Here is a 27,425-nt window from a genome sequence, read left to right as displayed (position 1 = left end):
TGCGTTCCTAAACCCATTAGGAGCTCACTTCATCAAACAAGGGCTTAGAACAGTCTGGCAAGCGCCCAGGCTGGGCTGTTTGCAAGCAAGGAAAGGAGCGGAAGCCCAGCATAGTTAAGGCGATGGATGGATTTTCAAGCACACTGTAGGCTCTGAACCCTACATGCTGGGTCCAGAATTCCCCGCACCTCACTATACTGGGCAAACAGCTATTAAGTATCCCCTGCCATGGCTTGGTTATCCAGGGCATGCCACGGCAGATCAGAAGTAGCAAAGCATCAGGGGAAAGCTACACTTCAGCCCTGGACATGGAGGCAGTGTTGCCCAGCCAAGACCCCTGCACCACACATTTGTGGTGTGACCAGAGCAAGTGACTCTCTGCCTTTTTTCCTTCTCCATTTATCATGGACGCTGTACTGGGAATGCCCCTCCTCCGTGACTGGAGTAATTACGAACACAGATCACTCTCTCACTCCAGGCTGCCCACAGAAAGCTAATGGCATTTCTTTAGAAGCTCATCTTTAAAGTCCTAGCCTTCCCCCACCACTGTCACCCAGCAGGAGTGTCTGGGGGAATTTCAGCCACCGCAATTGCAGTGACGGTTTGATAGGTGCTGAACTCCCGGCACTGTACGGGTCTGACGCTGACTGAATCAGAGGGGTTATCAGTGACAGGGACCCAGCTACCCTGTTCCCCATACAGAGTACATACTGCTCACATACAGCATACCCCCGAGTCGTCTAAATCCAGCTAAGCCTCCTTGGCACATAGGGTCCCTCTTGGAGCACTGCCTTCTGCAGTGGCCCAGCTTCAGACAGACTCACCTTAGCCACAGATGCCACATTTTATACAAGTGCCAGGGCTGGGGGCTGGTTTCTGTAGGAGAGAATGTCAGGAGCAGCAAAAAGCAAAGAGAGCAGCCAGCCCTGCAAAGCAGACCTCATTCCTTGAATATCTGGAAGAGAGAACTGATGGTTGGGACCCTCCTCCAGCAGCCTCAGACAAGCTTTTGGGGACGGCTGAACATAGGAGAAAGGCTTTATTCAGCATGGTAACAAACAGGATACAATTGTGCAACTGAGCTGAGATACATGCTTCCAAATCCCAGCCAACCGATGGCCAGAGTCCAGTGTCAACAGGCAAGAGCTAGGGTCATTTACACAGATTCACATCCCCACACAACAATAATAATATACCACGCCTGGGTCTCACTGGGGACAGCATCCCCACACCGTTCTGGAAATCTCACCTCTGCTCCCCCAGAGCAGCTTCCATGCTCTGAAGGGCAACTGATTGGAAGCCCTCTCAATACACATCACATCCCCACCAGTTCAGTGCCAGAAAGGCCTGAAGGCGCTGAGACCAAAGGTTCAGCACACAAGGAGCAGGGCTCCATGTTCACTTGGCTACGATTAGCCACACTCAGGAAAAAAGCAGGTGGCTCCATGAACAGGGTGGCACATCAGTGTGACTTGGTCACAACGGGAGATTCTGCAGGAAGGGGCAGGGTTCAGTTTATAGTCAGGACATCACTCTGGATCTCGTGACTTAGCTGGGTCTGGAGGTCGCTCAGTTTCTTCTTCAGCCCGGACAGTGCCGAGAGAACGATGGTTTCCGGCCGCAGGGAGCCGCAGGACTCCACGTTGTAATAAAACCTGAGGGTATTGGAGGAAATTAAGATTCTTATACAGGAATGCAAAGAACTAGAGATTTCTCTCTGCAATGTGTTTCCACCCTATTGTATTTCACTGCAAGGAGATCTCATTCCCAACTCCTGGGAGTCTTGTTAGCCCCTCCTTTCCACCCATCTTTCCACCAGCAGCCGTAGATCCAAAATGACGGTTTGTAAGTTTACAGGCTACTGCATATTGCTCAGAAAGCTTTCTCTAGGAATTTCTGTCTCTGCTCACAATTGCCATGCAACCTATCACACAGCACCGAGCACAATGGTCTTGGATCTGACTGGGTGGCGGCTTTGGCCGCTACTGCAATACAAATTGTTAACAGTCATTTCAGCACTGGAAATGGGGATACCAGTACGTTCCAGAAGCTCAGCTCACCTGCCCAGCTTCAAACATGTTCATCATAGACAAAGATGCAGCGTTGTACGCAACTGCCAAGGCAGAGAAGCCAGTGAAGGATGAACTAATGCCTCAATTTGAACATGAATGAGACATCTCTGTACCACTCACACAACTCCCCAGCAAGCCTTTGATGACATCAGGGTCAGCCATTAGATGTGTATAACCCATCACAGTGTAAATGAGGCTTCCTGATGCCTCCAGAGAAGTCTCATTTACACTGTAATGGGTTATATGCATCCCGACCTGTTTGGGGGAAGGATTAGTGAGCTTCTGTGGGCTTAATCTGCCCTGCCCTCTCTGCAGGAGCAGTCAGGCACGGAGGGGGCAGTTAAAAGGAGAGAGTCAGCTTAGCTCAGCTCAGCGGAGGTTAGGAAAGAGGCAGATCTCTTGTGCTAGCTCCTGAAAGACAGCCCAGCTGAGAACCAGGATATAACCACACACTGGAGCCTCTCTGTGGAAAGGTAGGCCTGGGGCAGGACTAGTGTGTTTACTTTGTTACTTGGGGCTACTGTGTTTATTGTTCTACCTGGGACAGGCTTGTGGTCTGAAGGAGATTACTGCAGTGATACTCCTCCTCCCCCAAGAGATGAGAGCCCTCAACAAACCTCTGCTGCTTTGCCCCCTCTTGGAGACCATGCAGTGATTTGTCATGAGCCCCAAAGCAAGGTGGTCCCACCCAGTTGCAGCGGGGAAGAATCACTCTTATCTGAGAGGACAGGCTCCCTGAATCCTGCACTGCCCCACTGAATGGATTCCCAGTCTCTGATAGGGCAGGTTTTCTTGGAGGGAGCAGCCAGCCAGTCCTGGTTGCCATTTCACTACTCCACCAATGGGCCCCAACCTACACCATCTCCTGAGGCTGGCAAATCATTCTGAAAAGTCACTGAACCCCAGCACCAAAGGCCCAGACAATGGGCTGAGGCGCTTCCAGGTGGCGGTGGGAAATGCCCTCCTTTCCCATGCGCTGCTCCTTACCGCTCTGGCTTTCCATTGGGATCATAGGGAGCCTGTGCCTCATCCTCGTCAATTTCGGAGTATTCGCTCTTCGGCCTAGGATCAAATACAGCAATTAAGGTTAATGCTGGAACCCACCTCCCCACTGGCTCCTTCCCACCTTGGGCTGCAGTTTGGTCCCATGAGTGGCCAACATTCAGCAGCTGAATGAACTGGGGCAGGAGGATGGCATTTGTGTATTTAAGATTATAGAGATGGAAGAGTCCAATGCCCAAAGCACGATACAGTCTGCCAACAGACATTAGACAGCACAACTTTACATTGATGCTATACTTCAGTGGCTCTCAACCTTTCCAAACGACTGTACCCCTTTCAGGAGTCTGATGTGTCTTGCGTATCCCCAAGTTTCACCTCACTTCAAAACTACTTGCTCACAAAATCAGACATAAAAATACAAGTCTCACAGCACGCTACTACTGAAAAATTGCTTACTTTTATTTTTACTATAATTATAAAATCAATTGGAATATAAATACTGTACTTACACTTCAATGTGCAATATAGACAATTCACTGTCTGTATGAAATTTTAGTTTGTACTGACTTCGCTAGTGCTTTTTATGTAGCCTGTTGTAAAACTAGGCAAATCTCTAGATGAGTTGGCGTACCCCCTGAAAGATCTCTGCGTACCCCCAAGAGTACACGTACCCGATTGAGAACCACTGCTATACTTGATCTTAGCTAAAGATGTATGCGTGTTTCCCAACCTGAGGGACAGGCCCGCTGTTGGAGAAGGGGATGCCAGGCTAGTTCAGGGCTTGGCACAGGAGAGAATCAAAGAGGATGGGGGAAAGGACCCAGCTCCACCTCCTGCCTCTGACACTCTGGCTGCAAACAAGCTACCATGTTTGCAAGTGAACTAACAGATGTCTCATTAAAATCTTCCCTGCGCATCCCTGGGGGCAGCTTACAAGTACAGGGCTGCAGGCAGCAGCCTGCCAGCTCAAGTGCCTCTTCTCTGCTCCCCTGGCACTCAGCTGAGCCTTGGATGGCACCAATGGTCACCCCTCATCTGCAGCAGGTAGCCTTTTATATTCATAGATACTAAGGTCAGAAGGGACCATTCTGATCATCTAGTCCGACCTCCTGCACAGCGCAGCCCACAGAATCTCACCCACCCACTCCTATGAAAAACCTCACCTATGTCTGAGCTATTGAAGTCCTTAAATCATGGTTTAAAGGCTTCAAGGAGCAGAGAAGCCTCCCTCAAGTCAACCATGCCCCATACTACAGAGGAAGGCGAAAAACCTCCAGGGCCTCTCCAATCTGCCCTGGAGGAAAATTCCTTCCCGACCCCAAATACGGCAATCAGCTAAACCCTGAGCATATGGGCAAGATTCACCAGTCAGATACTACAGAAAATTCTTTCCTGGGTAACTCAGATCCCATCCATCTAATATCCCATCTCAGGGGATTAGGCCTATTTACCCTGAATATTTAAAGATCAATTACTTACCAAAATCCCATTATCCCATCATACCATCTCCTCCATAAACTTATCAAGTAGAATCTTAAAACCAGATAGATCTTTTGCCCCCACTGCTTCCCTTGGAAGGCTATTCCAAAACTTCACTCCTCTGATGGTTAAAAACCTTCGTCTGATTTCAAGTCTAAACTTCCGGGTGGCCAGTTTATACCCATTTGTTCTTGTGTCCACATTGGTGCTGAGCTGAAATAATTCCTCTCCCTCTCCTGTATTTATCCCTCTGATATATTTATAGAGAGCAATCATATCTCCCCTCAACCTTCTTTTAGTAGGCTAAACAAGCCAAGCTCTTTAAGTCTCCTTTCATAAGACAAGTTTTCCATTCCTCGGATCATCCTAGTAGCCCTTCTCTGTACCTTCTCCAGTTTGAATTCATCCTTTTTGAACATGGGAGACCAGAACTGCACACAGTATTCTAGGTGAGGTCTCACCAGTGCCTTATATAATGGTACTAAAACCTCCTTATCCCTACCGGAAATGCCTCTCCTGATGCATCCCAAAACCGCATTAGCTTTTTTCACAGCCATATCACATTGGCAGCTCATAGTCATCCTATGATCAACCAATACTCCAAGGTCCTTCTCCTCTTCCATTACTTCTAATTGATGCGTCCCCAACTTATAACTAAAATTCTTGTTATTAATCCCTAAATGCATAACCTTACACTTCTCACTATTTAATTTCATCCTATTACTATTACACCAGTTTACAAGGTCATCCAGATCCTCCTGTATAATATCCCGATCCTTCTCTGAATTGGCAATACCTCCCTGCTTTGTATCTTCTGCAAACTTTATTAACACACTCCCACTTTTTGTGCCAAGGTCAGTAATAAAAAGATTAAATAAGATTGGTCCCAAAACCGATCCCTGAGGAACTCCACTGGTAACCTCCCTCCAGCCTGACAGTTCGCCTTTCAGTAGGACCCGTTGCAGTCTCCCCTTTAACCAATTCCTTATCCACCTTTTGATGTTCATATTGATCCCCATCTTCTCCAATTTAACTAATAATTCCCCATGTGGCACGGTATCAAATGCCTTACTGAAATCTAGGTAAATTAGATCCACTGCATTTCCTTTATCTAAAAAATGGGTTACTTTTTCAAAAAAGGAGATTAGGTTGGTTTGGCATGATCTACCTTTTGTAAAACCATGTTGTATTTTGTCCCATTTACCATTGACTTCAATGTCCTTAACTAATTTCTCCTTCAAAATTTTTTCCAGGACCTTGCATACTACAGATGTCAAACTAACTGGCCTGTAGTTACCCGGATCACTTTTTTTTCCTTTCTTAAAAATAGGAACTATATTAGCAATTCTCCAATCATTCGCTACTACTCCTGAGTTTACAGATTCATTAAAAATTCTTGCTAATGGGCTTGCAATTTCAGGTGCCAATTCCTTTAATATTCTTGGATGAAGATTATCTGGGCCCCCGATTTAGTCCCATTAAGCTGTTTGAGTTTCGCTTCTACCTCAGATATGGTAATATCTACCTCCATATCCTCATTCCCATTTGTCATGCTACCATTATCCCTAAGATCCTCTTTAGCCTTATTAAAGACTGAGGCAAAGTATTTGTTTAGATATTGGGCCATGCCTAGATTATCTTTAACCTCCACTCCATCCTCAGTGTTAAGCGGCCCCACTTCTTCTTTCTTAGTTTTCTTCTGACCTATATGGCTATAGAACCTTTTACTATTGGTTTTAATTCCCTTTGCAAGGTCCAACTGTACTCGACTTTTAGCCTGTCTCACTTTATCCCTACATGCTCTTTTGGTGTGGGGGGGTCTGAAGGAGGGTGTCAGGAAGGGGAGCAGGGGAAAATGTCTGCAAAGAATATGGAGAACGGGGGGGCGCATGGAGTAATAAGATAAAAGCAACAGAAAAACGGAGAGAGAGCAGCAACTGTGTCAGCACATGGTGTTAGAACCAGGAGAGGTGTGTGTGTGGGGCGGGGGGGGTGCCCATTGCCCAATTCACACCATGGGCATCTTCAAGAAAATAACTGGGAACCTGTTATATTCAAATACACACACACACACACACACACACACACACACAGAGGAGTCGCTCTGCCTAAGGGCGAGATGGCATTTTCATTCCAAACCCCCTATTTTCAGTTGCTTACCAAATTCTTAAAAATTACTTCTGGGGTTAGAACTTGATTTGCTATTGGAAATGATGTGAAAGGAAATTGAATCGAGTTTGTAGTGAACACGTTTGACTAAGAATATTTAGAATGGGAGACACTAAGGCTGCCAAAGTAAGGATCACCCATGCCTAATACTACAGGAATATCTCAAGCTGAAAGTAGCATTAACCGCCCAGATGACCACCTTTACTGGAGGAACAATACAAATGCTATGGGAATCCTAACTTTAAGTAATCTCATAATTTGTGGTTTTAATTTCTCAGCTAGTGTTGCATTACTGTAGTCTCTTGTACTGAATACAGAATATTTTCTCTTTGTTGTGATCACATGTGCCACTCAACCAATGCTATTTTCAAACCAGAACATACCATTCCTCCGGCTTGGGGTAGACTGTGTGCCTCAATGCATTGTCTGGATCATACTCAAAGGCTACTCCTGCTGTAGGGTTCCACTTGGCATGCTCCTTGCCAAACCCCTTCTTGGCATAGGCTCGCAATCTCAGCTCCTGGCCTTTCCGTAACTTGACAATGAGGATGTCTGGGAAGCACAAACACTGAGTCAAATCGGGGTGGGAGAGTGGCTGCAAAGGAGAAATCCTCGCACGGTAGCACGTTTGCATTTTAGTGATGAGTGAGTGGGGAATTATTAGTGCATAGGGAAATCTCCTTAGAAAGCAGAACTCATTTACAATCTTAGAAATGCCCTGATATCAGCCATGCAACTCCCACCGATGGAAAAATGGGAGCTGTACATGTGGATGAGGGCATGATTTGGCCCTTAGACCACAGCAGATGGGGAGAAGCTGGTTTTGCATCTTTGCTGCAACATCCAGTTATAACCGAGAGAGAGACGGAGAGAGAGATAGACGATCTCCTTTACCTCCCAAACACTCTAACTCCAAAGTAGCAGTAAATGCAGGGGTGACATCTGTTTACTGGAGCAAAAAGTTAACCCTGTGCACACTGGCATTTCCACAGTGCCAGCTTTGGCTGTCAGCGCCACGTCTGCAAGTGCCCCAGGGTTAACTGACTAGTAATTTGGGGTGTGGGTCAAAGAGGCCAAGAGGAAAATCTTTTTCTCTCTGCAGCTCTTTTATACAGTGAGTCACTTACCATCCTGCTCCACGTAGTCATTGGGGTCATTGTCTCTGCTCCGGGAAGTCACCTGCACAGAACGAGCAACAGATGAGGTCACTGGGGGGACCAACCCCTTTCTCCCGACTTCGAACCCTGGCTCACCCACTAAACTAAGAAGACCGTCACTGCAAACAGACTTAGCCTGTAGTGAATTATTGAAGGCAGGACAAGAAATAATGGACTTAATCTGCAGCAAGGGAGATCTAGGTTAGGTATTAGGAAAAACTTTCTAACTATCGGAATAGTTGAAACTCTTGAATTGGCTTCCAAAGGAGGTTGTGAAGCTCCCATCGTCAGAGGATTTTTAGGACAGGTTGGACAAAAACCTGTCAGGGATGGTCTAGGTTTACTTGGTCCTGCCTCAGCGCAGGGGGGTTGATTAGCTGACTTCTCTTGGTCCCTTCCAGCCCCACATACCTGGGCTGGTGATTGTATAGGGAGGAAGAGCCAGACTATACATCTTTCTAACCAGCGTTCCCATATTATAGGGTGACCGAGTGGTGCAGTCTGTGGGCCAAAGGTGACTCCGTGGTTCCATGCCGCTGCACAGAGCGGCTCTATCTTTAACATGGAGGCTTGGCCTGCAGACGACAGATCCAGCACGCAAGGGCCTACCATAATCAAAGTGGCCTGGCTACTCCGAGGAAGATTTGGCAGAGTATTTTTTAAAAAGGAAACCATCTGCGATCTGCTCCACTTTGCGAAAACGAAGGGCAGCCTTCAGACTACTCACCTGTGGCTAGGTATCCCTGATTTAGCAGTATTTTAAAGACTTGCCCCACCAAATCCCTTTGAATCCATTCTCCTGGGGCTCTCTTAACATCCTTCTCCGAGGCCTGTCAAGAGCCACATGGCTCCGATGCCTCATTTGACATACCGCTCCTACCTAGCACTGCTGAGGGCCAACAAGCAAACTTGCAGGCAGCAGAATTTCTGCCAGGCCTTTGAAGGTTCTGAGAGCTCTTCCAAAGAGCCCCCCAGCCATCATGATTTAGAACACCAGTCTAGGTGATGTAACACTGAGGCTGTCTAGGAAGAACTTGGCGATGGACGATCTAAGAATGCATACTTGGACTGTGGAGGGGAAGATAGGCAGAATGCCTAGCTAGGATGCCTAAAATGTTAGGACGTCATAGCTATCAGACAGGAGCCTGCTGTTTCTGCTTAGAGAAAGGGTAGGGAAGAGACCTTACTGACTGACTTGATCTTATACTGACCGGTATAACCCGGGGGTTGTTGGAGATGAGATCACGGGATGTCACGTGACGAGTCTGGTCTTCATTGCACCGGACATCAAGGGTAAACTCCACAGAACACTCTGGACAGAACTCATCACATGTACAATCCTAGGGAGAGGGGGTAAGAAACAGGTCAGGACCACTATTCTCTGCCAATGAGAATGTGTAGCATCCCATGTCAGATCAGGCCATTCTCCCCCCACAGCCCTCTCAACGAGAGATTGACGTATCTCTGAACTCACCCTGGAATACTGCAGCTTATCCACAATGTCATCGCTGGTGAGTGGGATCAGACCTGAGGAGAGATGATAGTTACGGAGAGTGCAGAAGACACCATGAAATACGTCTAAGTGATACCAAGGGACCTATCACCCCTCCAAGTGGGACCACCAGAGAGGAACAAAGCTCCTGGCATCTCACCATCACAGAAGGTCCCATCAGCAGTTAGAGACAGAAAAGACCAATAGGGTCAGTTTCCACACATCATCTAGGCCAGTGTAAGAGTGTAAAATATGGTGTAGATAAAATTGCTGTAAGGTGGGTGCATGACTAGTTGAAAGACTGTACTCAGAATAGTTATCAATGGTTCAGTGTCAAACTGGGAGGACCTATCAAGGAGGTGGAGGGGCCCCAAGGGTGTTTGTCCTGGGTCCAGTACTAGTCAATATTTTAATTCACGTCTTTAATGGAGCAGAGAGCATACTTATAAAATCTGCTTGTTGCAAGTACTTTGGAAGACAGGATTAGAATTCAGAATGATCTTCATAAATTGGAGATCTGCACTGAAATCACCATGAGAAATTCAACACAGATCAGTGCAGTGCTCTGCACTCAGGAGGAAAAGATCAAATGCACAAACACAAAATGGGGGCTAACTGGCTAGGCAGCAGTACTGCAGAAAAGGATCTGGGGGTTACAGTAGATCATGAAAAGGAGGACTTGTGGCACCTTAAAGACTAACAAAATTTATTTGAGCATAAGCTTTTGTGAGCTACAGCATCCGATGAAGTGAGCTGTAGCTCACGAAAGCTTATGCTCAAATAAATTTGTTAGTCTCTAAGGTGCCACAAGTCCTCCTTTTCTTTTTGCGGATACAGACTAACACAGCTGCTACTCTGAGACCTGTCAGTAGATCATGAATGAGTCAACAGTGTGGTGCTGCTGCAAAAAAAGGCAAATGTCATACTGGGATGTATTAACAGAGTATTGGATGTGAGACATGGTGGCCGGATGACTCTTAAGCCCGAGGCCCAGGGGAGGTAATGGCTCCGCTCTGCTCAGCGCTGTGTCCAGTTTGGGGCTCTACACTTCAAGAACATTGTGGACAAATTGGAGTGGGTCCAGACAAGAGCAACAACAATGAAAAAACTGGTTTAGAAAACCTGACCTGTGTGGAAAGGTTGAAAGAACTGGGCATGATTATTCAAGAGAAGACTAAGGGGTGGGGGACATAAGTCTTCCAATATGTCAAGGACTGTTATTAAGAAGATGGCAATCTACTGTTCTCCATAACTATGGAGGACAGGATAAGAGGTAATCAGCTCAGTTTGCAGCAAGGGAGATTTAGGTTAAATATAACTATCCTTCTAGTTAGAAAGGATTTTCTAAGGACTGGAATAGGTTACCAAAGGAAGTTTTTAAGAACAGGCTCACAAACACTTTTTTTTTTTTTTTGAAGTGAAGATGTATCACTTGTCAGGGATGGTCTAGGTTTACTTGGTCCTGCCTCTGCACAAGGGGCTGGACTAAATGACCTCATGAGGTCCCTTTCAGCCCTATGATTCTAGGATTGTTCCCTACAATACATTCTAGACATACTTAGGGTCCAGAATCATTTTCCTCCTTTCTTCAAGATGTTGGTTACTCACCCAATCTGTGTGCAATGAACTCATCATGGAGCACAGAGGAGTTAGCATCTATCTGGACCCAGTCTATGGCTGTAAACAGAATGGAAACAAGTAATTAAAGCTCTTGGAGGCAGAAAGACATGAGTTCATGGGGCATGTACCCCCAGGAGGATATATGGTTTCAGAGAGGCTGAAATGTTTAGATGGTCTTAGCTCCAATGCGCAAAACCTAATGACTAACTAAAAGTTCAAGGCTCAGGCACATTAACAACCATTTGCATCCTTTTGCCCCTCATCTTTGGGGAAAGGTAAGTCTGGCACCAGGTGAGAGGACGGCTGGGAACTGAAGGAACAGTGACAATGGCAGCAGATGCCTACATGGCAGTTTGGTGGGTGATTCCCAGCTCAGGTAGTACACGTTTTAGCTGTGCTTGAGCTAACGGCAGCGCAGGTGATCACCCAGGCTAGCTGCCCAAGAGGTTGCATGGGACTGCACTCAGCTGGCTAGCCCAAGCCACGGCCTGTGCCCCTGTGTCCCCGTTGCTATCTTTAGTGTGATCACTCAAGCAGACCTAGCACAGGCCTGTCCACCCAAGCTGGGAATCCCCCTCTTAACTGCTGTGCAGATGTACCCCTACAGGATCTTCTTCATGAACAGACAACACAAGACTAAAAGAGGAGAAAATACCTATGATGGGAACTTCAGCGATAAACACTCTTCGGATGGAATTCGCTACTCTGTAACAGAGGAGAAAACCAGCACTGAGACACTGAGAAACACAAGTAATGAACTTCAAAATGCATTTAATCCCGGGTGAGACAGACAGACATGAGGAGTTATCCTCTGAGCTCAGCTAACATGAACTATACACAAAGGAGAGCTCAATATGAGGACAGGGACATTCAGGGTTTCTCTTTCTCTCTAGTCCGATACCACATCCACCATCATAGTATCCGAGGGAGGCTGTACTGTCTACACCAGAGGTGGGCAAACTACAGCCCGCGGGACCCTCCTGCCCAGCCCCTGAGCTCCTGGCCAGGGAGGCTAGTCCCCGGCCCCTCCCCCACAGCCTCATCTCGCGGACGGCGCCATGCTCGGGGCAGTGCAGCTGCAGAGTGCCTGGCCTGACCCAGTGCTCTGCGCTGCATGGTGGCGGCGGTGGCAGCACGGCCCGGCTCCATCCGGGTGGCGCGGCTGTAGCGCCGCCAGCCACTGGTGCTCCAGGCAGTGTGGTAAGGGGACAGGGAGGGGGGGGTTGGATAGAGGGCAGGGGAGTTTGGGGTGTGCATAGGGGTTGGGCAGTCAGAGGGCGGGGAAAAGGGGGGTTGAATGGGGGTAAGGGTCCTGGGGGGGCAGTCAGGAAGGAGGAGGGTTGGATGGGGCAGTGGTGAGCAGTCAGGGGACAGAGAGAAGGGGTGGTTGGATGATGCAGGGGTCCCGGGGGTGGGGTGGTACACTCAGGAAGGAGCGGGGGAGTTGGATGGGGTGGCGGGGGACAGTCAGAGGTAGAGGTTCCAGGGGTGGTCAGGGAGAAGGGGTGGTTGGATGGGGCAGAGGTCTCGGGGGGGGGGGGGGAGTCAGGAATGAGAGGAGCAGTTGGATGGGGTGGCGGAGGTCCGGGGGCAGTCAGGGGACAGGGCGCGGGGGTGTGTGGATGGGGCAGGAGTCCCAGAGGCGGGGGCAGGGGCACGACCCCCTCCCCTAACCGGCCCTCCATACAATTTCCAAAACCCGATGTGGCCCTCAGGCCAAAAAGTTTGCCCGCCCCTGGTCTACACTGTGGAGGCAATACCGGCACAGCTCCGCCACTTCTCTGAACAATGGTAATCACGTTGATGCATTTGATGGCATACCTGCATCTACACTAAGAGTTAGGTTGGCATAGCTCACTGATAAGGGGCGTGGACTATATTGACTTAATTTTTATGCATAGACCAGGCCTGAGTGTCTTAAGGTACAAGGTTTGCTCCAAATAGACATGGCCAAAGTGCAGCCTGCCATGGCCAAAGTGCAGCCTGCCAAGACTAATAATACCTGCTCCCTGGATCCTCTTCATTCCCCATTCATCCACAGCTAGATGTGTTTGCACCCCCAGCAAAGCTTTATTGATAGAGTAAACCCAATGGGGGTCTATGCAGCTTTCAACACCCTGCTCCTAATGCTACTGCCCTTCGTTAATAGCGGGCAGTCTAGAAACAGAGCCCAGAGCCTTCATCCGTGATCCCTGTTCTGACCACTGATGATAAGAGGTTCAAACATACTCTCTACAGTCTCCCCATAACAAGCCACCCCCAGGTTAATGAATGGCAATTCCTGCCGAGGAGAGAGGCCCTAGTGGAAAAGTAGGATTTGCTAATGATTATCTGTGAAATTCTTACAGCGGTCACAGTGCCATAAACTAAAGTGTACACAGTAATACAGTCACGGCCCCTTGTGCTTGGCAGAACATTGGACCCCGATTCTGCAGCAAGGTCCCTGGATTGCGTGGGACTCTAGCGTGGCAGGCGGAAGATTAGTTTAATTTTAAATTGAAAATGGAGAGCAATAAATTAAATATGAAACTATAATCTGCATCCTAGCTCCTACTTATGTGTGGAGGCCACTTATTTTACCTTTTCCGTATGTTTTCACCCTACCACAGACTTTTGTATTGATAATGCATCACAGATTTTTCTTTATCTGGAGGGGACAGAGGCTAGAGGTTTTGGCAGCCAGGTAAGGATAGTTGGCCCTTTTGCCATCCTGGGAGGTCCTCTGGGTTTGTGGGATAAGCACATTATCTGTTTCTGCTAAAACAATCAGCAGCAAATGGTAGACAATGCTGACACTTAAATTCTGAACTGTGGATTACCAGCCCCACTGAAATAAATAGGGCAGTTCACACCTCTCAGGGGTATGATTTCAGGCTGTTTGCAGATTCACGCACACAGTAAGGGCTTGGGTCACATTTTGTTCATGTTTTTAAGGGATTTTTCACAAACAAAACTAGAAATGTTATTTTTTAAAAGGAAAACGGACTCTGGAGTACAATTCTGTGGCAAAAATGAGGTGTGCACAGAGCCCTGAATATACTTAGCCAAGGATCATGCTAAACACAAAAATGTAAAGATGAAACATACTTGTGAATGAGCTTTTAGAGCCAGGACACAGATAGCTGGTGGGGGCGGGGGGGACGACAGGGTTGTTTATGGGGAGAAATTTCTTTGTCTTCCCCCAGCCAGCCAAGGCACATAAAGGTCAAGACCAAAGTAGCAGGGCTGGAGAGTGGGAATTGGGTGCCTGAATCATCCCAATGTGGGCGGCAGTTTCTCCTTGTTTCGCTCCTCCCCCCGCCCCCACCAGTCCTTCAGCCTGGTCACCTGCCCCCAGGGCCCCAGCAGACCCATCTGTGCCCTAGCACCATCCGATCACCCCGCAACACACTGAGGGGAAGAGGGCACCATGCACAAGGGGGTCTCCTTTTCCCACCCTGCGGGGCACCCCCAGGCCTCTTAGGGCCAGGGGAGGACAGGAACCCAAGGCTTGAAGGTGGGCAAGGAAAAGCTCGGAGAGGGGAATGGGGGGGGGAGAGGAATAAGAGATGGAGCCTCAAGGTGCAGTGAAGCCCTTTGCCCTGTTCGCCCCAGGAGGAATGGAGGGGGGCAAAGTGACTGTGGGATGTGGCTCAGGCCCCTCACAGCTGTGGGGCAGAGGGAGCAGGACCCTCCCCAAGGGAGGAGTGTGCACCCCCCAGAGCCTGGCAACTCTGTGCAGCAGAGCTCCCCCCAGCTCCCTGCAGCCCCCCAACCATTCCCCGCAGCGCCCCCCCGCAGCCCCCCATCATTCCCTGAGCCCCCACTCCCTGCAACCCCCCAACCATTCCGAGCCCCCCACTCCCCCCAACCATTCCCTGAGCCCCCCGCTCCCCGCAACCCCCCCAACCATTCCCTGAGCCCCCCCGCTCCCTGCAACCCCCCCAACCATTCCCTGAGCCCCCCACAACACCCCCAACCATTCCCTGCGCCCCCCCCGCTCCCCGCAACCCCCAACCATTCCCTGCGCCCCCCCCCGCTCTCCGCAACCCACCAACCATTCCCTGAGCCCCCTGCAACCCCCCAACCGTTCCCTGAGCCCCCCGCTCCCCCCCAACCATTCCCTAAGCCCCCCGCAACCCCCCCAACCATTCCCTGAGCCCCCCGCTCCCCCCCAACCATTCCCTGAGCCCCCCGCTCCCCCCCCCAACCATTCCCTGAGCCCCCACGCTCCCTGCAACCCCCCCCAACCATTCCCTGAGCCCCCCACAACACCCCCAACCATTCCCTGCGCCCCCCCGCTCCCCGCAACCCCCCAACCATTCCCTGAGCCCCCTGCAACCCCCCCAACCGTTCCCTGAGCCCCCCGCTCCCCCCAACCATTCCCTAAGCCCCCCGCAACCTCCCCAACCATTCCCTGAGCCCCCCCGCTCCCCGCAACCCCCCCAACCGTTCCCTGAGCCCCCCGCAACCCCCCCAACCGTTCCCTGAGCCCCCCGCTCCCCCCCAACCATTCCCTAAGCCCCCCGCAACCTCCCCAACCGTTCCCTGAGCCCCCCGCTCCCCCCAACCATTCCCTGAGCCCCCCGCAACCCCCCCAACCGTTCCCTGAGCCCCCCGCAACCTCCCCAACCATTCCCTGAGCCCCCCCGCTCCCCGCAACCCCCCCAACCGTTCCCTGAGCCCCCCGCTCCCCCCCCAACCATTCCCTGAGCCCCCCCGCTCCCCCCCCAACCATTCCCTGAGCCCCCCCGCTCCCCGCAACCCCCCAACCATTCCCTGCGCCCCCCCAACCGTTCCCTGCGCCCCCCGCTCACGCCAGGTCCGTGTTCTCGATGATGAACTTGACGTTCTCGTCGCTGAGCTCGGTGATGCGCACCGTGGGCTGGTTCGCGTACGGCATGGCGGGCCCCGGCCTGCTCCGCTCCGCCCCCGCCCCGGCCCGGCCCCGGCCCCGGCCCCGCCCGGCCCGCGCCCGCCCCCCGGCGGCCGCCCGCCGCCCTGCGCCCCGGGAGGACCCCGCGCCCCCACACACGCCCCGCTCCGGGCCCGAGCCGGCGCAGGGCAGCTGGAGCGGGAGGAGGCTGCCCCGGGCACCTAACCCCGCCTGTGATCACAGCGTCTAGCCGCCCCCCCCCCCCCGCCGCCGGGCTAGGCGCTGTACAAACACCTCCCCCTCCCCTGGGATCCTGGGCCCAGCCCCCCAGTGCTGGAGCTGGCCAAGCCAGGTGCGCAGGGAAGGAGCCCTAGAGTAACACCACACAGGAACCCACTTTAAATAGGACTTTTTTAATTCTTTACAGACTGGTTCACAAGCGCGTCGGCCCGCTGCCATGGCCGGAGCCCAGCAGCAGGGTGGATCACACATTCAGAAGCAGGCTTTACAGCTACAGGCACTGGGGGTATCCGCAAATGGCTGGTTGGGGGCTGGCGGCATGCCCAACCTCCGCACCCCTTGTCATTACCACGTTTGAGTGCATTACTCCCCTCAGAAAGAAATCCAGGAATGCATTCGCACAGCTATAAACCGTGAAAGGCTATCCCAGGGACAGCCTTCCAAAGAGCACCATCTAATAACGCCAGCTGGCCCCCGCTGAGAGGTCTCTTCCTGAAAGTGTTATTTCCATCAGCGACGTGAAAACATGATGTCCACTCAGGGTTCAAGGCACACATGGTCTATGTGTTACGGAGGACTGGGGCAGTGCAAGTGAAAGATGTCACTGGGGGGCTGGGCTAATGCAGTTCAATCAACCTTTCATCACAATTGTCTAATAATGCACTAATCAGTGTTTTTACTACACCAGGGATACTAGGAAAGTCTAACCAAAATATGGAGCATAAACAGGAAGCCTGGTCTTAAGTTATTTACAAATCCCAGTAAATATAGATGCTTGTGCCATTCTGCTAGACAGGCTTCTGCGGTGGGGAAAATTTTTAACAGTCATGGGGATGTTCATTATTGTGATGGCTCCATGTTCTTGTGCGCCCTGGGATTCTGCCTTCAATCTTCTTACAGGCAAAGGGCATGGCACAGACTTTCAGTTCCGTCTCTTCCTCTTCACCGCCGCTGGTTCAGTCCCGCCAGATTCTTTATCTGTGGCACACCAAGAGAATAGAACAGAAATGACAAGATGAAAGTAATTAATGCCAGTGGTACATGAATGTTCAGTGTGGCTACATGTAGCTGTTCCTTCCAAGTGTTTGGGAATCTGTCTCTGCGGGAACGGATTAGGCAGATATCAGGCAGGCTGGGATTACAGAAAAAACTCCCAGATATCGCATGCTCACCACCACAGCAATCTAACCTAACTGTTCTCTGGAATTACATCCATCATCTCCTCTTTTGCATTGGTATCAGCCTTCTCTCCAGCCAATGTGCATGTGGCTCCCTCTATAGCACAATCAACATCACTTGCTGAATTGGCTAGAGGTGTCCTTGGAAAGCAATACAAACCCCTTTTCCTAACTCTCCAGGGTTTTAGTGCCCCTGTGTAGCAACTCCAGCCTTGGGACGAACAATCGCAGCACCTGGACTTGGACTTCTCCCATCGTTGACATGTGCTGCTTTTGAACCACTGAACTTGTCCTTTTAAATGACCCCTTTAACCTCCTTTAATCTCTCCCTCTTTGTGAGTAATGTAACTGATGGTTAAAAGATGCCCTGATGCACTAAATCTTCAACAATGGGATGTGCCTTGACACCTGGTGCAAGCAGAATTAATCTACAGTGATGAGATTCGCAGTGTGGCAGCAGTAACTCTAGCATGCAGATTTCTTGTGGCTGAGGATCCTAGAATCCTTTCAACAAATGGCAGGAAAAACCCTAACAGTCTGAGGCGAAGGAACTATTTTGACAGGTGACCAGTCTAGGAGGGTGGGATTAATCCTTAACTGCAACAACAGTAAAAGTTGTTCCCAAGTAATCTCCAGTCTTAAACACAAAGAAAAGCTTATTTCTATTAGTGGGAAGGTAGTTTTGTTGCATGTGTAATCTGTGTTGTAGAGAAATTTAGTATAGAAACACAGTGCTGACAGGCTCTGCTTGCTAAAAGAACGGTATATCATCTATTTATTTAGCACCCTTTCATCCCAAAGGAACTCAAAGCAGTTTATCAGTTATAAACAGGCACAGGGGAAACACTCCATATATCACAGACCTGCTACCACCTCTGTGGTGAAACACAGTCTCTTTTTAGTGAAAGAAGAGGATACTGTATCCAAATGAAATTGTGGAAGTCATTTAATCCAGAACATAATCCCCCGACTAGCAGTTTGGTCAGGACACTGGCACAAGCACCTTGATTCTCATAATAAGTGCACCATGGGCTATTTAGTCACCACAAGTGATCAGGAACTTGGTTTTACATCTTACCTGAGCACAGACCTCTTCAGCAGCACAGCATCTCCTACCATAAAACTGGAGCAGGGGTTCAGGATTGACTCAGAGGGAAATGCACCCCCTACTGTTTAACCAAATACTATTACAGGCAGCACCTGGTTTTCCTAAAAGTCCCTAATTTGGTCACTGACCAGGAAAGACATTACAAGGGGAAAAGACTGATAAATTCTTTATTCTGACACCTCTTCCTCTCCTCCTTCCTGGCCCCCAATCTTCAAACATCCATCCCGTATTTTGGCACTGTATTGTGAGTTCTTTCACAGGGAAATCAGCAGACCATTTAAATACTTCTTCCCCAGAAAAAACATTTCAAGATGCTCGTGACTTGAAGCTCCACCAGTAAAGAAGCTACTACCTCCCTGATAGAAATACCTCAAGAGACTCTCTCTCAGCTGGGTTCTAAATTTGGGATGAAGAAGAAACTAATATCAAGTCTGGATGAGGAATAGAAACAACCCTCTTTAGATGCTCTGCTTTCAACACTACTTACAGTGACTGCAGCTCCCATTAGGCCCTGGACGAGTGCTTCTCCCGTTGACTGTACCTAGGCAATACAAGAACACACTGTTGCTTTCTGCTGATTTTAAACTTGTATAGGTTCATAGGAGAGGTTTACACACATGTAGCTCGTTGCAAGCATGTGTTGCCGTGATGGAGGTGTTTGTATGCGCCCAGTGATGCAGAAAAGTGACATCCAAGCACAGGTTCAGAGTGGAGCACAACGTAGCCTACATGCACAACCAGTACATAGGCCAAGTGGTGACACACATGGACTAATATACTAAAACCATAACACAGGAATGGTTCAAAAGCAGAGGAGGGACTCGCCTGGAATTCTCCCAGTAACGTTATCTAAGTGGGCCAGTCTGGCATCAAACAAAGTGACTAAATGTAACTATTTTGCTGGATTTACATGGAGAGGTATACACATGTAATTCACTCTCTATGTGATATATACACATTTATTGTTATTGTACTAACAGTGCACATGGCTCGCCTGTCAGTATATTTTCTGCGTGTGTGTACTGGCTGGTTTGTGCCTAGGTGCTTGTTGTGCATTAGCACTGAACCATGTCCAGCTCCACACACATCACCTATGTAAGGCTATGTGTACGTCTGCACTGAAATCATGGGGTGTGATTACAGCTTGAGAGGCCGAGGCAGCATGGGCTATACAAGCCTGTGTGGAACCCTGGGTAATTACTCAGGCAGCTAGCGTGCACTTAAACCCATGCTGCTGCAGCTTCACGGTCCATTACCCAACCTATCTAGAGTACAGATAGCTTGGATATGTCTGCTCAAGCTGCAACAAACCCATGAACGCAGTATAGATATGCCCCATGTTCCCTAAACTATAGATATAATGTTACCTGTTTAGCTGTATGACCCATCTTCATGGCATCAGCTATTCTGTTTTCCAGGAAGCGCCAAGTCTCTTCAAAGTCAGGAGACGAGTCCTGCATCATCACCACTTCAGTGGTGTTATAGATGCCAGCTAGCACTGTCCGACGAGTGTACCAATTAATCTGCAAGGACATGAATCATGAGTAAGGCTAAGATTTTGTCAGAGATATTTTTAGTAAAAGTCATGGACAGATCACGGGCAATAAACAAAAATTCACAGAAGCTTGTGATCTATCCTTGACTTTTGGAGGGGTCCCCCGACCAGGGCGGGAGCTGGGAGCTGCAGGGGGGCTGGCTGGGAGTTCCAGCCCCAGGGCAGAAATGTCACGGAGGTCTCTGGAAGTCACGGATTCCATGATCTCCGTGACATAATCATAGCTTTAATCATGAGACACAAGGTTAAGCACTGTCCAGTAAAATGCAGATCTCTTAAGATGATCTGGGAAGGGAAGAGGTAGAATAGAGGTAATCTCTCCCAAGTTACCAGCTGGGCAGTGATTGATCCAGGGTGAAGGGACAGCTTAGCAGACAAGACAGATTGAAATCAATGGAAGTTAGAACCCTAAATACCTTTGTGGCTCTGGGCCTTAAACTATTATGAATGCACAAATTGTGCTTATGCAGTAGGCCACCACCCTCTGACACTGCAGCTGCTGTCCTGGCACCAAACTGATATCACAATTACAGTGACCACCTGGTTCTGAGCAAGAGAGGGAGAAAAAGCTGCATGTAGAAAATTGCTGACCAAAAGTTACACCACCACTACCTGCTTCAGAGTGCAAATAGGTTGCTGCAGGGGTTAGAAAGGAATCCAACCTCAGCCTATTCTGTGCTGCCCAGTCAGCAAGATGCATTGTGGAAGACTTCACCTTTCCGTAAGGCATTTGTATCAGCCAATGTGAAGTTAATAGCCTGATGCAGCACAACAAATCCTATATTCAGGCCCAATCCCCAGCTGTGAGCTGCTAGAGATTCAGACATGTGTAAAGAGGACTGATACCACATGCTGAATCATTACATTGCGCTAGCAATGCCATAAGATGCATTACAACGAGCTATACCTGAAACTCTCCAGTTTGTCCAATCCCACTTGAATAATTCCCATGCCAAGCAAAAAAAAAATGGTAAAGGGACTCTTACTTTTCAACTTTGTTTGCTTTCGTGATTAAAAACCCCAAGTTGCAGCAGAGATAGGAGCAGTGGTGGTTGCTCCATTCACAATTAAAAGCACAAGAAAAAACAGCGGACTTGAGTTGCGAAAACGTGGTTGGAAGTTGGCAAAATATTGGTCGGATAGACTGTCCTTCTACCAGCTACACCAGAAACTTGCAAACCTTTACCCTCCGCGTAGCCACCTGCAAACCAGTTTGTCTCAGATGCATCCCATTCTTTGCCCTTGTTCCTCTGCTGCTTCAAAGCATACACCACAGGGAGGCCCTGTGCAAAGGTAGGTGACGGAGAGCTCCATCTATGCTCAAGATGGCCTTACTGCAAGTGACTGAGCTAACGCCTTCCTAGGGAAACAGGGAATGGGATCAGCTTCCCAGCTCCCCACAGACAACTTGGTGACTCCCTCAGAAGTAGTGATGAATAGATAGAGAATGTGAAAGAGAGGTTCTTCCATTTCAAAGGTGTCGGGGAGACTTTCAGAAACAGCTCAGTTTAGGCCCAGCCTCTGAAATGTCATCAATGACTTTCAGACTCCATAAGGGACTTAGATTTCCTGGTGTGATCACCTCCTTTCAGCTGCTTTCTGGTTTATTTCTTTAATTTTTCTGTCATCTTATTTATTTTCCATTGCAGTAGCTATTTTATACATAAGTGAAGTTTATTAAAGTAGTTTGTTAAGATGGCTCATTTAGCTTTTCCCACTGATGTCTGCATGAATTAAAATAATTTATTAATTGCTTTAATTAAGGTTATAATTTACTTTGCTTTTATTTCCTGCCAGAAAGATGAAGGCTTTAATAAGCTACTGGTATGTTATGTTTAGCTGCTTTGAAGGGTTTTGAGGAGAATCTGCACATGCTATCATCAGTGGTGGAGACAGTAGCTTGAACAGAAACATTTCTTTTAAGCTGGTGAACATTTGGATCAACTTTTCTGTCCCCGAGTTACACTCATATAAAATCTCGAATTGTGTTTGGGTCAAAAAAAAAAAGAACATTGTTATAACGAAGTCTAGGAGAGCGACACCTTTTAGTCTATGCCTAATTACAGGCAGTTAAAAAGACACAGGGTACAATTTTCAAAAGCACATAAGTTACATAACAGATGATTACTCCTGGGAGAATTCTGCGCCACTGCACAATGCAGAATTTTGCAGAAATTAATGTGTGCACAGAATTTCCTTTCCCCCACAGAAATGGGCTGCAATGCTTCTGGCCGCCACTAGTGGTCACTGGACCCAGCAGAGCCCAGCTCACACATAGAAGACACTGCAGGTGAAAAGGGGAGGGTGTATTGGCTAGGGGAGGAGCACCGCAGGGAGAGTAGGGGAGGGGTTGTGTGTGTCTGGCCCCCCAGCTGAGCTCTGGAGAGGAAGGGGGTAGAGAAACAGGAACTGGGTTGTCATAGGGGTTTCTTTAACTCTACTCCTGGGGGAATGTGTGTATGTGTCTGTATTATTATAGGTTTCAGAGTAGCAGCCGTGTTAGTCTGTATTAGCAAAAAGAAAAGGAGGACTTGTGGCACCGTAGAGACTAACACATTTATTTGAGCATAAGCTTTCGTGAGCTACAGCTCACTTCATAGGATGCATTCAGTGTATTTTCCACTGAATGCATCCGATGAAGTGAGCTGTAGCTCACGAAAGTTTATGCTCAAATAAATTTCTTAGTCTTTAAGGTGCCACAAGTCCTCCTTTTCTTTTTGTATTTTTACAGACATATTTGCTGGCAGATATTTTGAAATAAGTTACCAAAATAACTTGAAATTAGTGTGATTATGTAGTGTTCTTTTGAGAAATAAAATTTGTAGAATTTTGCAGAACTTGTAAATACCATGTGCAGAATTTTTAAGTTTTGGTGCAGAATGCCCCCAGGAGTAGATGATGTTCCATTTTCAACAGTGACTTAAAAGCCTAAGTTTCACTGAAAGTCAATGGGCTGAAGATCCAGATTGTAAAGATATTTAGGAACCTTGAGATGCAGGTAGGCTTTTGAAAAATCCCATTAGGTGCCTAAGTCCCACAGACTTTCAAAGAAACTTAGGTTCCTAAGTCACTGTTGAAAACGGGAACTTAAGCGTTCTGAAAATTTTGTCCTTACTCAATTGTACAACAAGGATAAAGGCTTTGCTCTGAAACAGACATGATTGCAATGCACACTTCAATCCTTCATGTTGCTATGCAATGCTAAAAGGTATGACTAGTTTGTTTGCATGGCGCCAGGACTTACATCGGTGGACTGATCTCCTGCATAGTGCCACATATCATCCACCATGCTAGTGAGGAGGTTTAGGCTGGAAGGGATGTTGTGTGGAAGCAGCAGAATGCTTACAGCCTGAGAAGGAAGGAGACAGACAAGTGGAGAGAAGCACACAGCATTAAAACAAAACAACACACAATCTTTTGCATGCATTGATTTTTTTTTCCGTGTTGCTATTGTTCTGTTTCCACCTCGAGCAAGAGGCATTCCCAGTCCCATTCAGCTAGCAATGGTCTCTTTTATGTCACTTCTCCTTGAGTAACAGGGCCATTATGAATCCTATCGGTGCTCTCTTTCTTGCAAGAAAGAAACACTCCCACCCTCCTGTGGGAGGCCTCTATCTTCCTTCACAACACAACTAATATATTAACACTATTATCTTCCTTCTCTCTGTTGGGAAAAACTGGATGAAGCTATCCAATCCAGCAGTGATATTTCTAGATCAGCTGGTAGCTACTGAAGGTATACTCACCCCCACTGGAATTGAGCACCACACCTGCATATGCCTCCTAGTCTTCTGGCCCACGGAGGGAACAGGCTAAATCCAAGAATCAAGCTTGGATGTTTATCAAGGCAGCATCAAGTTCTAACAAGCTCATCAATCTACCTTAGTTTGTGTTTTTGAAGGTTTACCTTAGTGTTTTTGAAGGTTTATCATTAGCACACTGGAGATGCAATATAGTGAAATAAGCACCACTTCACCTCACCATTTCCAAGCATCAGATGAGCAGAATGCAGCAGACCCCAGGACCAGTGCTACAGGGAACCTGTCTTGCAATTTGAGTGCAGGAGCAATCCGGCACAGAAACTGAACTCCCCTTGGAGCTCCAGAATGGAAGGGATGCATCATGAGATGTTTGCCATTTGGGGATTGCAAGAAAAGACACTATCAATCTCTGCTGCCAGCTGTTACCCTCCAGGGAGATCCCCCTAGGTCCTGAAGGAACTATCTAGTGTGGGTTTCAGACACAGCTTTGGACTGGTCTGATGGACAGATTAAAGAACACATAAGCTAGGGAATCCGGAGGCTTCAGGGAGATATTTAAAAAGAGAATCTGCAGGTCCATTTTGTACCTGGGGCCATTTCTCAATGTATGGGATAAGCATCCTCAGTCTGGCTTCCACAGCATCTCTCAGGAATTGGTCTGTCTTCTTCTTCCTGGAAGAATAAAAACCATACACCTATCTGCTAAAGATTCAACTTTGAATTTTCATTTTTAAAGTTTTAACCTCCATCTAAATTTAGCAGATGAGGTGCATCCTTCCCATCTCCTAACTCTGGCTCATCTATACAAGCACATGTCTGTATGGCTGGATTCATTTGTACCTGAATAATTTTTCTTCTGAAGCACCTATGTCACTGGACAGTACTTTTGTTTTACCCCCTGGTGCCTGTGCACCTAGGAAGACGTATGTTTCCGCGTATAGTTAGTAACTACAACATATGATACTCACTCTGCCTGGCCCAGCTGCACCAGTTTTTGCTGTTCCTCCAGCAGATTAGAGAGCTCAGAGTTGCACTGGGACACAAAGTGCAGTATCAGCTCACTGCCGTCATTCTGAAACATCCCTGCTGCAGCAACAGAGAGGCCCAGAGACTGAGGGATGGAAGGAGAAAGACTCAGTAGGTCACTAATTGCTGAACAGGCACCATGTAGGGAATGCTGTTTGATATTTGATTTGGTACAAGACATAAGAATTCAAAAAAGAATGAAGTTACTTTATAAAGCTCTTCGTCTACCAACCTCTTCCCAGACCCTTCTGTGCCCCTGTTGCTCCACACTGCATCTAACATTGACATTACCTTCTAGAGAGTGTATAAACAGTGGGTCAGTTCTGCCCTGCTTTATAGACAGGACCAACCCTATGGATTTCCGTAAGGTGGCTCAAGTGTAAGGGAAGAGTTTGGCCCTGGGTCTCTTTGAACTGAATCTCTAATTTCTTAGATGCTCTCGGTCTCTCCTGCCACGTACCTTGGCTCCCTCTGCAATGGCATCTGCTGTCCAACCGTGAGTAGGCACAAACTCCAGCGATGCTGTTAGGATTCGGTGCTGCAGCTGCTCTTCACTCTCATAGTCCTCAGATTCCTCACCACCCTGATCAGTGTAACTACAACAAGGTGTCATTATAGTGAGGAAATTCTACCCTCACATATCAAAAACCAGGATACTACATCTTATTCTTGTGTCACCACTGGCAGGTGCTCTCTTGAGTCAGATTGTGACTGGGTTGTGCTTTGCTTTATGGTTCTGCTCTTTTAATACAAATCCCGCTATCTCTCTAAAATCCTTCCTGTCTCTAGGGAAAATGACCCTTAAATTAACCACAGTTCATGTTGGGGCAAGAGGAGAAAAGGAGGGCTGGAACTAGATGGGTACCTGGTGACTACCCAGTTTTGAATATTGCTTGTGTAACTGTAAATCGTTTTGTCACGGGCCTTGTTATTTAGCATATAAGGCGACCATAACTGCCAAATTTACAAAATCTAAAACTGAAGCATGTGCTATGCAAACAAGAGAAATTCCTGCTTGGAAGCAGTTCCTATTCTGCCTCTCTGATGGCCAAGAGAACTTGCATATTGTCAGAGCAAAACAGAACACCAAACTCAGAAATATCAAGTTCTGGATTAAACCTGGAATTCATGATTTTTGAGTGGGGTCTCCATTTGGCAAAATGCTATCTCTAATCCCTTTATCAGCAGGTACTGGTACTGGCTACGTAGGTTACCTGTGGTGTGAGCGCTGGGGCTCCTGGTCAGGCTGGTCACCTGGTGGGTGTGATTCAAAATGTTGTTGGGAGGAAGATGGTGGTGGTTCCTGTTTCTGTTCATCTGAGACTCTCCTCAGCAGAGCTGAGGCATGGAAGGCACGCTGGGCTGGGTACAATGGGCATCTGACAACTGAAATGGAAACCACAAGAGTCACTGGTCTCCTTTAAAGAAGAGTGAGGAGGAACCAGGGGTGAATGAGAACAGAAACAGAGATTGGAGCAACTAGTTTTTTCCTCCAGAAAAATGTCCATATTTGTGTGCTTGAAATAAAGGGAAGATGTTCTGTGGTAGGAAAAAAATCCTGCAGTTTGTGATCTTCTTCCAAACAGCAGAGGATTTCACAACCTTGCACTGGAAGCCAAGCAAACACTGACTGGAGGCCACCACAGCATGACTTGCCTCCTCTTTCTTTCCATGCTGAAACCAGTAAGGAAAAGAAAGTAAAGAGCCAGTGAAATTACAATAAAGAGCTCGAATGAGTAGTGCTTATGACAGACAGACTAACCAAATCCTGACAATGCTACACTTAGACTAGGGCATTTAATTTTGAAGTGACTTGTTCAAAGACAAAATGCTACTCTAATCTGGCTATCACATAATAATTGTTTTTCTTTAGCCAAACGGAGTTATTTTTTTTAAATTTAATGTGTGTATATGTATATTCGGTGTCCTTCCCAAAGGATCATGCTGCTGATCTGACACAGACTGCACTTTAAAAAAATCTGGGTTCATTGACTAAACAGCTCATCTGACTTGAGATTGTAAATAAAAATTGGCTTCCTCCCCTGGTAAATGTCACCCAGTGACAGATTATATGAATGAGTTGGCCTGCTACTTTGCTAAATTCCTTTCTGGGTCTGATCATAGTCATGCCCCAAATTGCACTTTGGAAAGAATGTGCATGGCTTATTATATATATGCCTGGGGAGGAACTGGCCAAGGAAAGTTATTAAGGAGACTAGTTTTCATTTTCAGCCTCACTACCAAGATATTTAAGTGCAGGCTTTTATTTAAGGCTTTTCCACTGGACACTAATTAAATTTTGTCTTGGCCAGAATGGGGTTTACATGTTAGTACATTAACACAGTTACCCGTCTTTGGCTTAGAAAGAACCAGTTCCATAGGGCTTGTCTACACAAATCATTAGTTTGGGGTGTAAATCTACCATACAGTAGCCAGCTGCGCACTAGCTGTCCCTGTGGATCCTGCTGACATGCACTAACAGTTCCATAGTGTGCTCTTATCTTCCTCATTTTGAAATGGGAGTGAATCAAAGCACAATAAGGAGCTGTTAGTGTGTGTCAGCAGGGTCTGCTTGGACACTTGGTATGCAGCAGGCTAGTGTGGGGTAGATTTACACCCCAGCTTGCTGCAAAGTACGTGCATAGACAAGCCATTGGCTGCACAGTTCAGACACCCTCTAAGCTCTCCCTTAAGTGAAAATACACAATCTG

General features: G+C 47.9%; 2 protein-coding genes across 5 annotated transcripts in view; both read right to left on the bottom strand.

Moving 5' to 3' along the window:
- Positions 1-1,020: 1,020 nt before the first annotated feature.
- Positions 1,021-15,919, bottom strand: POLR2C (RNA polymerase II subunit C). The gene is made up of 9 exons (XM_038368192.2): positions 15,788-15,919; positions 11,647-11,696; positions 10,980-11,048; positions 9,354-9,406; positions 9,091-9,219; positions 7,850-7,901; positions 7,106-7,274; positions 3,060-3,134; positions 1,021-1,655 (listed from the first exon to the last, which is right to left on the bottom strand). Exons 1-9 carry the CDS (start codon positions 15,871-15,873, stop codon positions 1,511-1,513), a joined length of 828 nt encoding a protein of 275 aa, XP_038224120.1. The 5' UTR covers positions 15,874-15,919; the 3' UTR covers positions 1,021-1,510.
- Positions 15,920-16,243: 324 nt separating this feature from the next.
- The window catches only part of COQ9 (coenzyme Q9), a 17,657-nt gene continuing 6,475 nt past the window's right edge, over positions 16,244-27,425 (bottom strand). For 3 of the 4 annotated variants that reach the window (XM_043494940.1, XM_038368203.2, XM_038368204.2), the window contains 8 exons: positions 25,929-26,100; positions 25,175-25,310; positions 24,657-24,799; positions 24,276-24,360; positions 23,172-23,276; positions 19,740-19,895; positions 18,860-18,913; positions 16,244-17,064 (listed from right to left, as the gene is read on the bottom strand). In XM_043494940.1, coding sequence (XP_043350875.1) covers positions 17,029-17,064; positions 18,860-18,913; positions 19,740-19,895; positions 23,172-23,276; positions 24,276-24,360; positions 24,657-24,799; positions 25,175-25,310; positions 25,929-26,100 — 887 coding nt within the window. In that variant the 3' untranslated portion in view covers positions 16,244-17,028. The remainder of the gene's footprint in view (positions 17,065-18,859; positions 18,914-19,739; positions 19,896-23,171; positions 23,277-24,275; positions 24,361-24,656; positions 24,800-25,174; positions 25,311-25,928; positions 26,101-27,425) is intronic. The other variant, XM_043494941.1, reaches the window with a different exon arrangement.

Source organism: Dermochelys coriacea, chromosome 12 (assembly GCF_009764565.3).
Source record: "Dermochelys coriacea isolate rDerCor1 chromosome 12, rDerCor1.pri.v4, whole genome shotgun sequence".
In the NCBI taxonomy this organism is placed as follows: Eukaryota; Metazoa; Chordata; order Testudines; family Dermochelyidae; genus Dermochelys; species Dermochelys coriacea.
This window is presented reverse-complemented; position numbering and strand designations above follow the sequence as displayed.

Excerpts from the sequence above, each read along its gene's own strand:
- POLR2C (XM_038368192.2), bottom strand. The coding sequence starts at position 15,873 with ATGCCGTACGCGAACCAGCCCACGGTGCGCATCACCGAGCTCAGCGAC. Across the intron at positions 11,697-15,787 it reads ATCGAGAACACGGACCTGGC|AGTAGCGAATTCCATCCGAA; the intron begins GTGAGCGGGGGG and ends CCTCTGTTACAG. Across the intron at positions 9,407-10,979 it reads GTTCATTGCACACAGATTGG|GTCTGATCCCACTCACCAGC; the intron begins GTGAGTAACCAA and ends ATCTCTCCTCAG.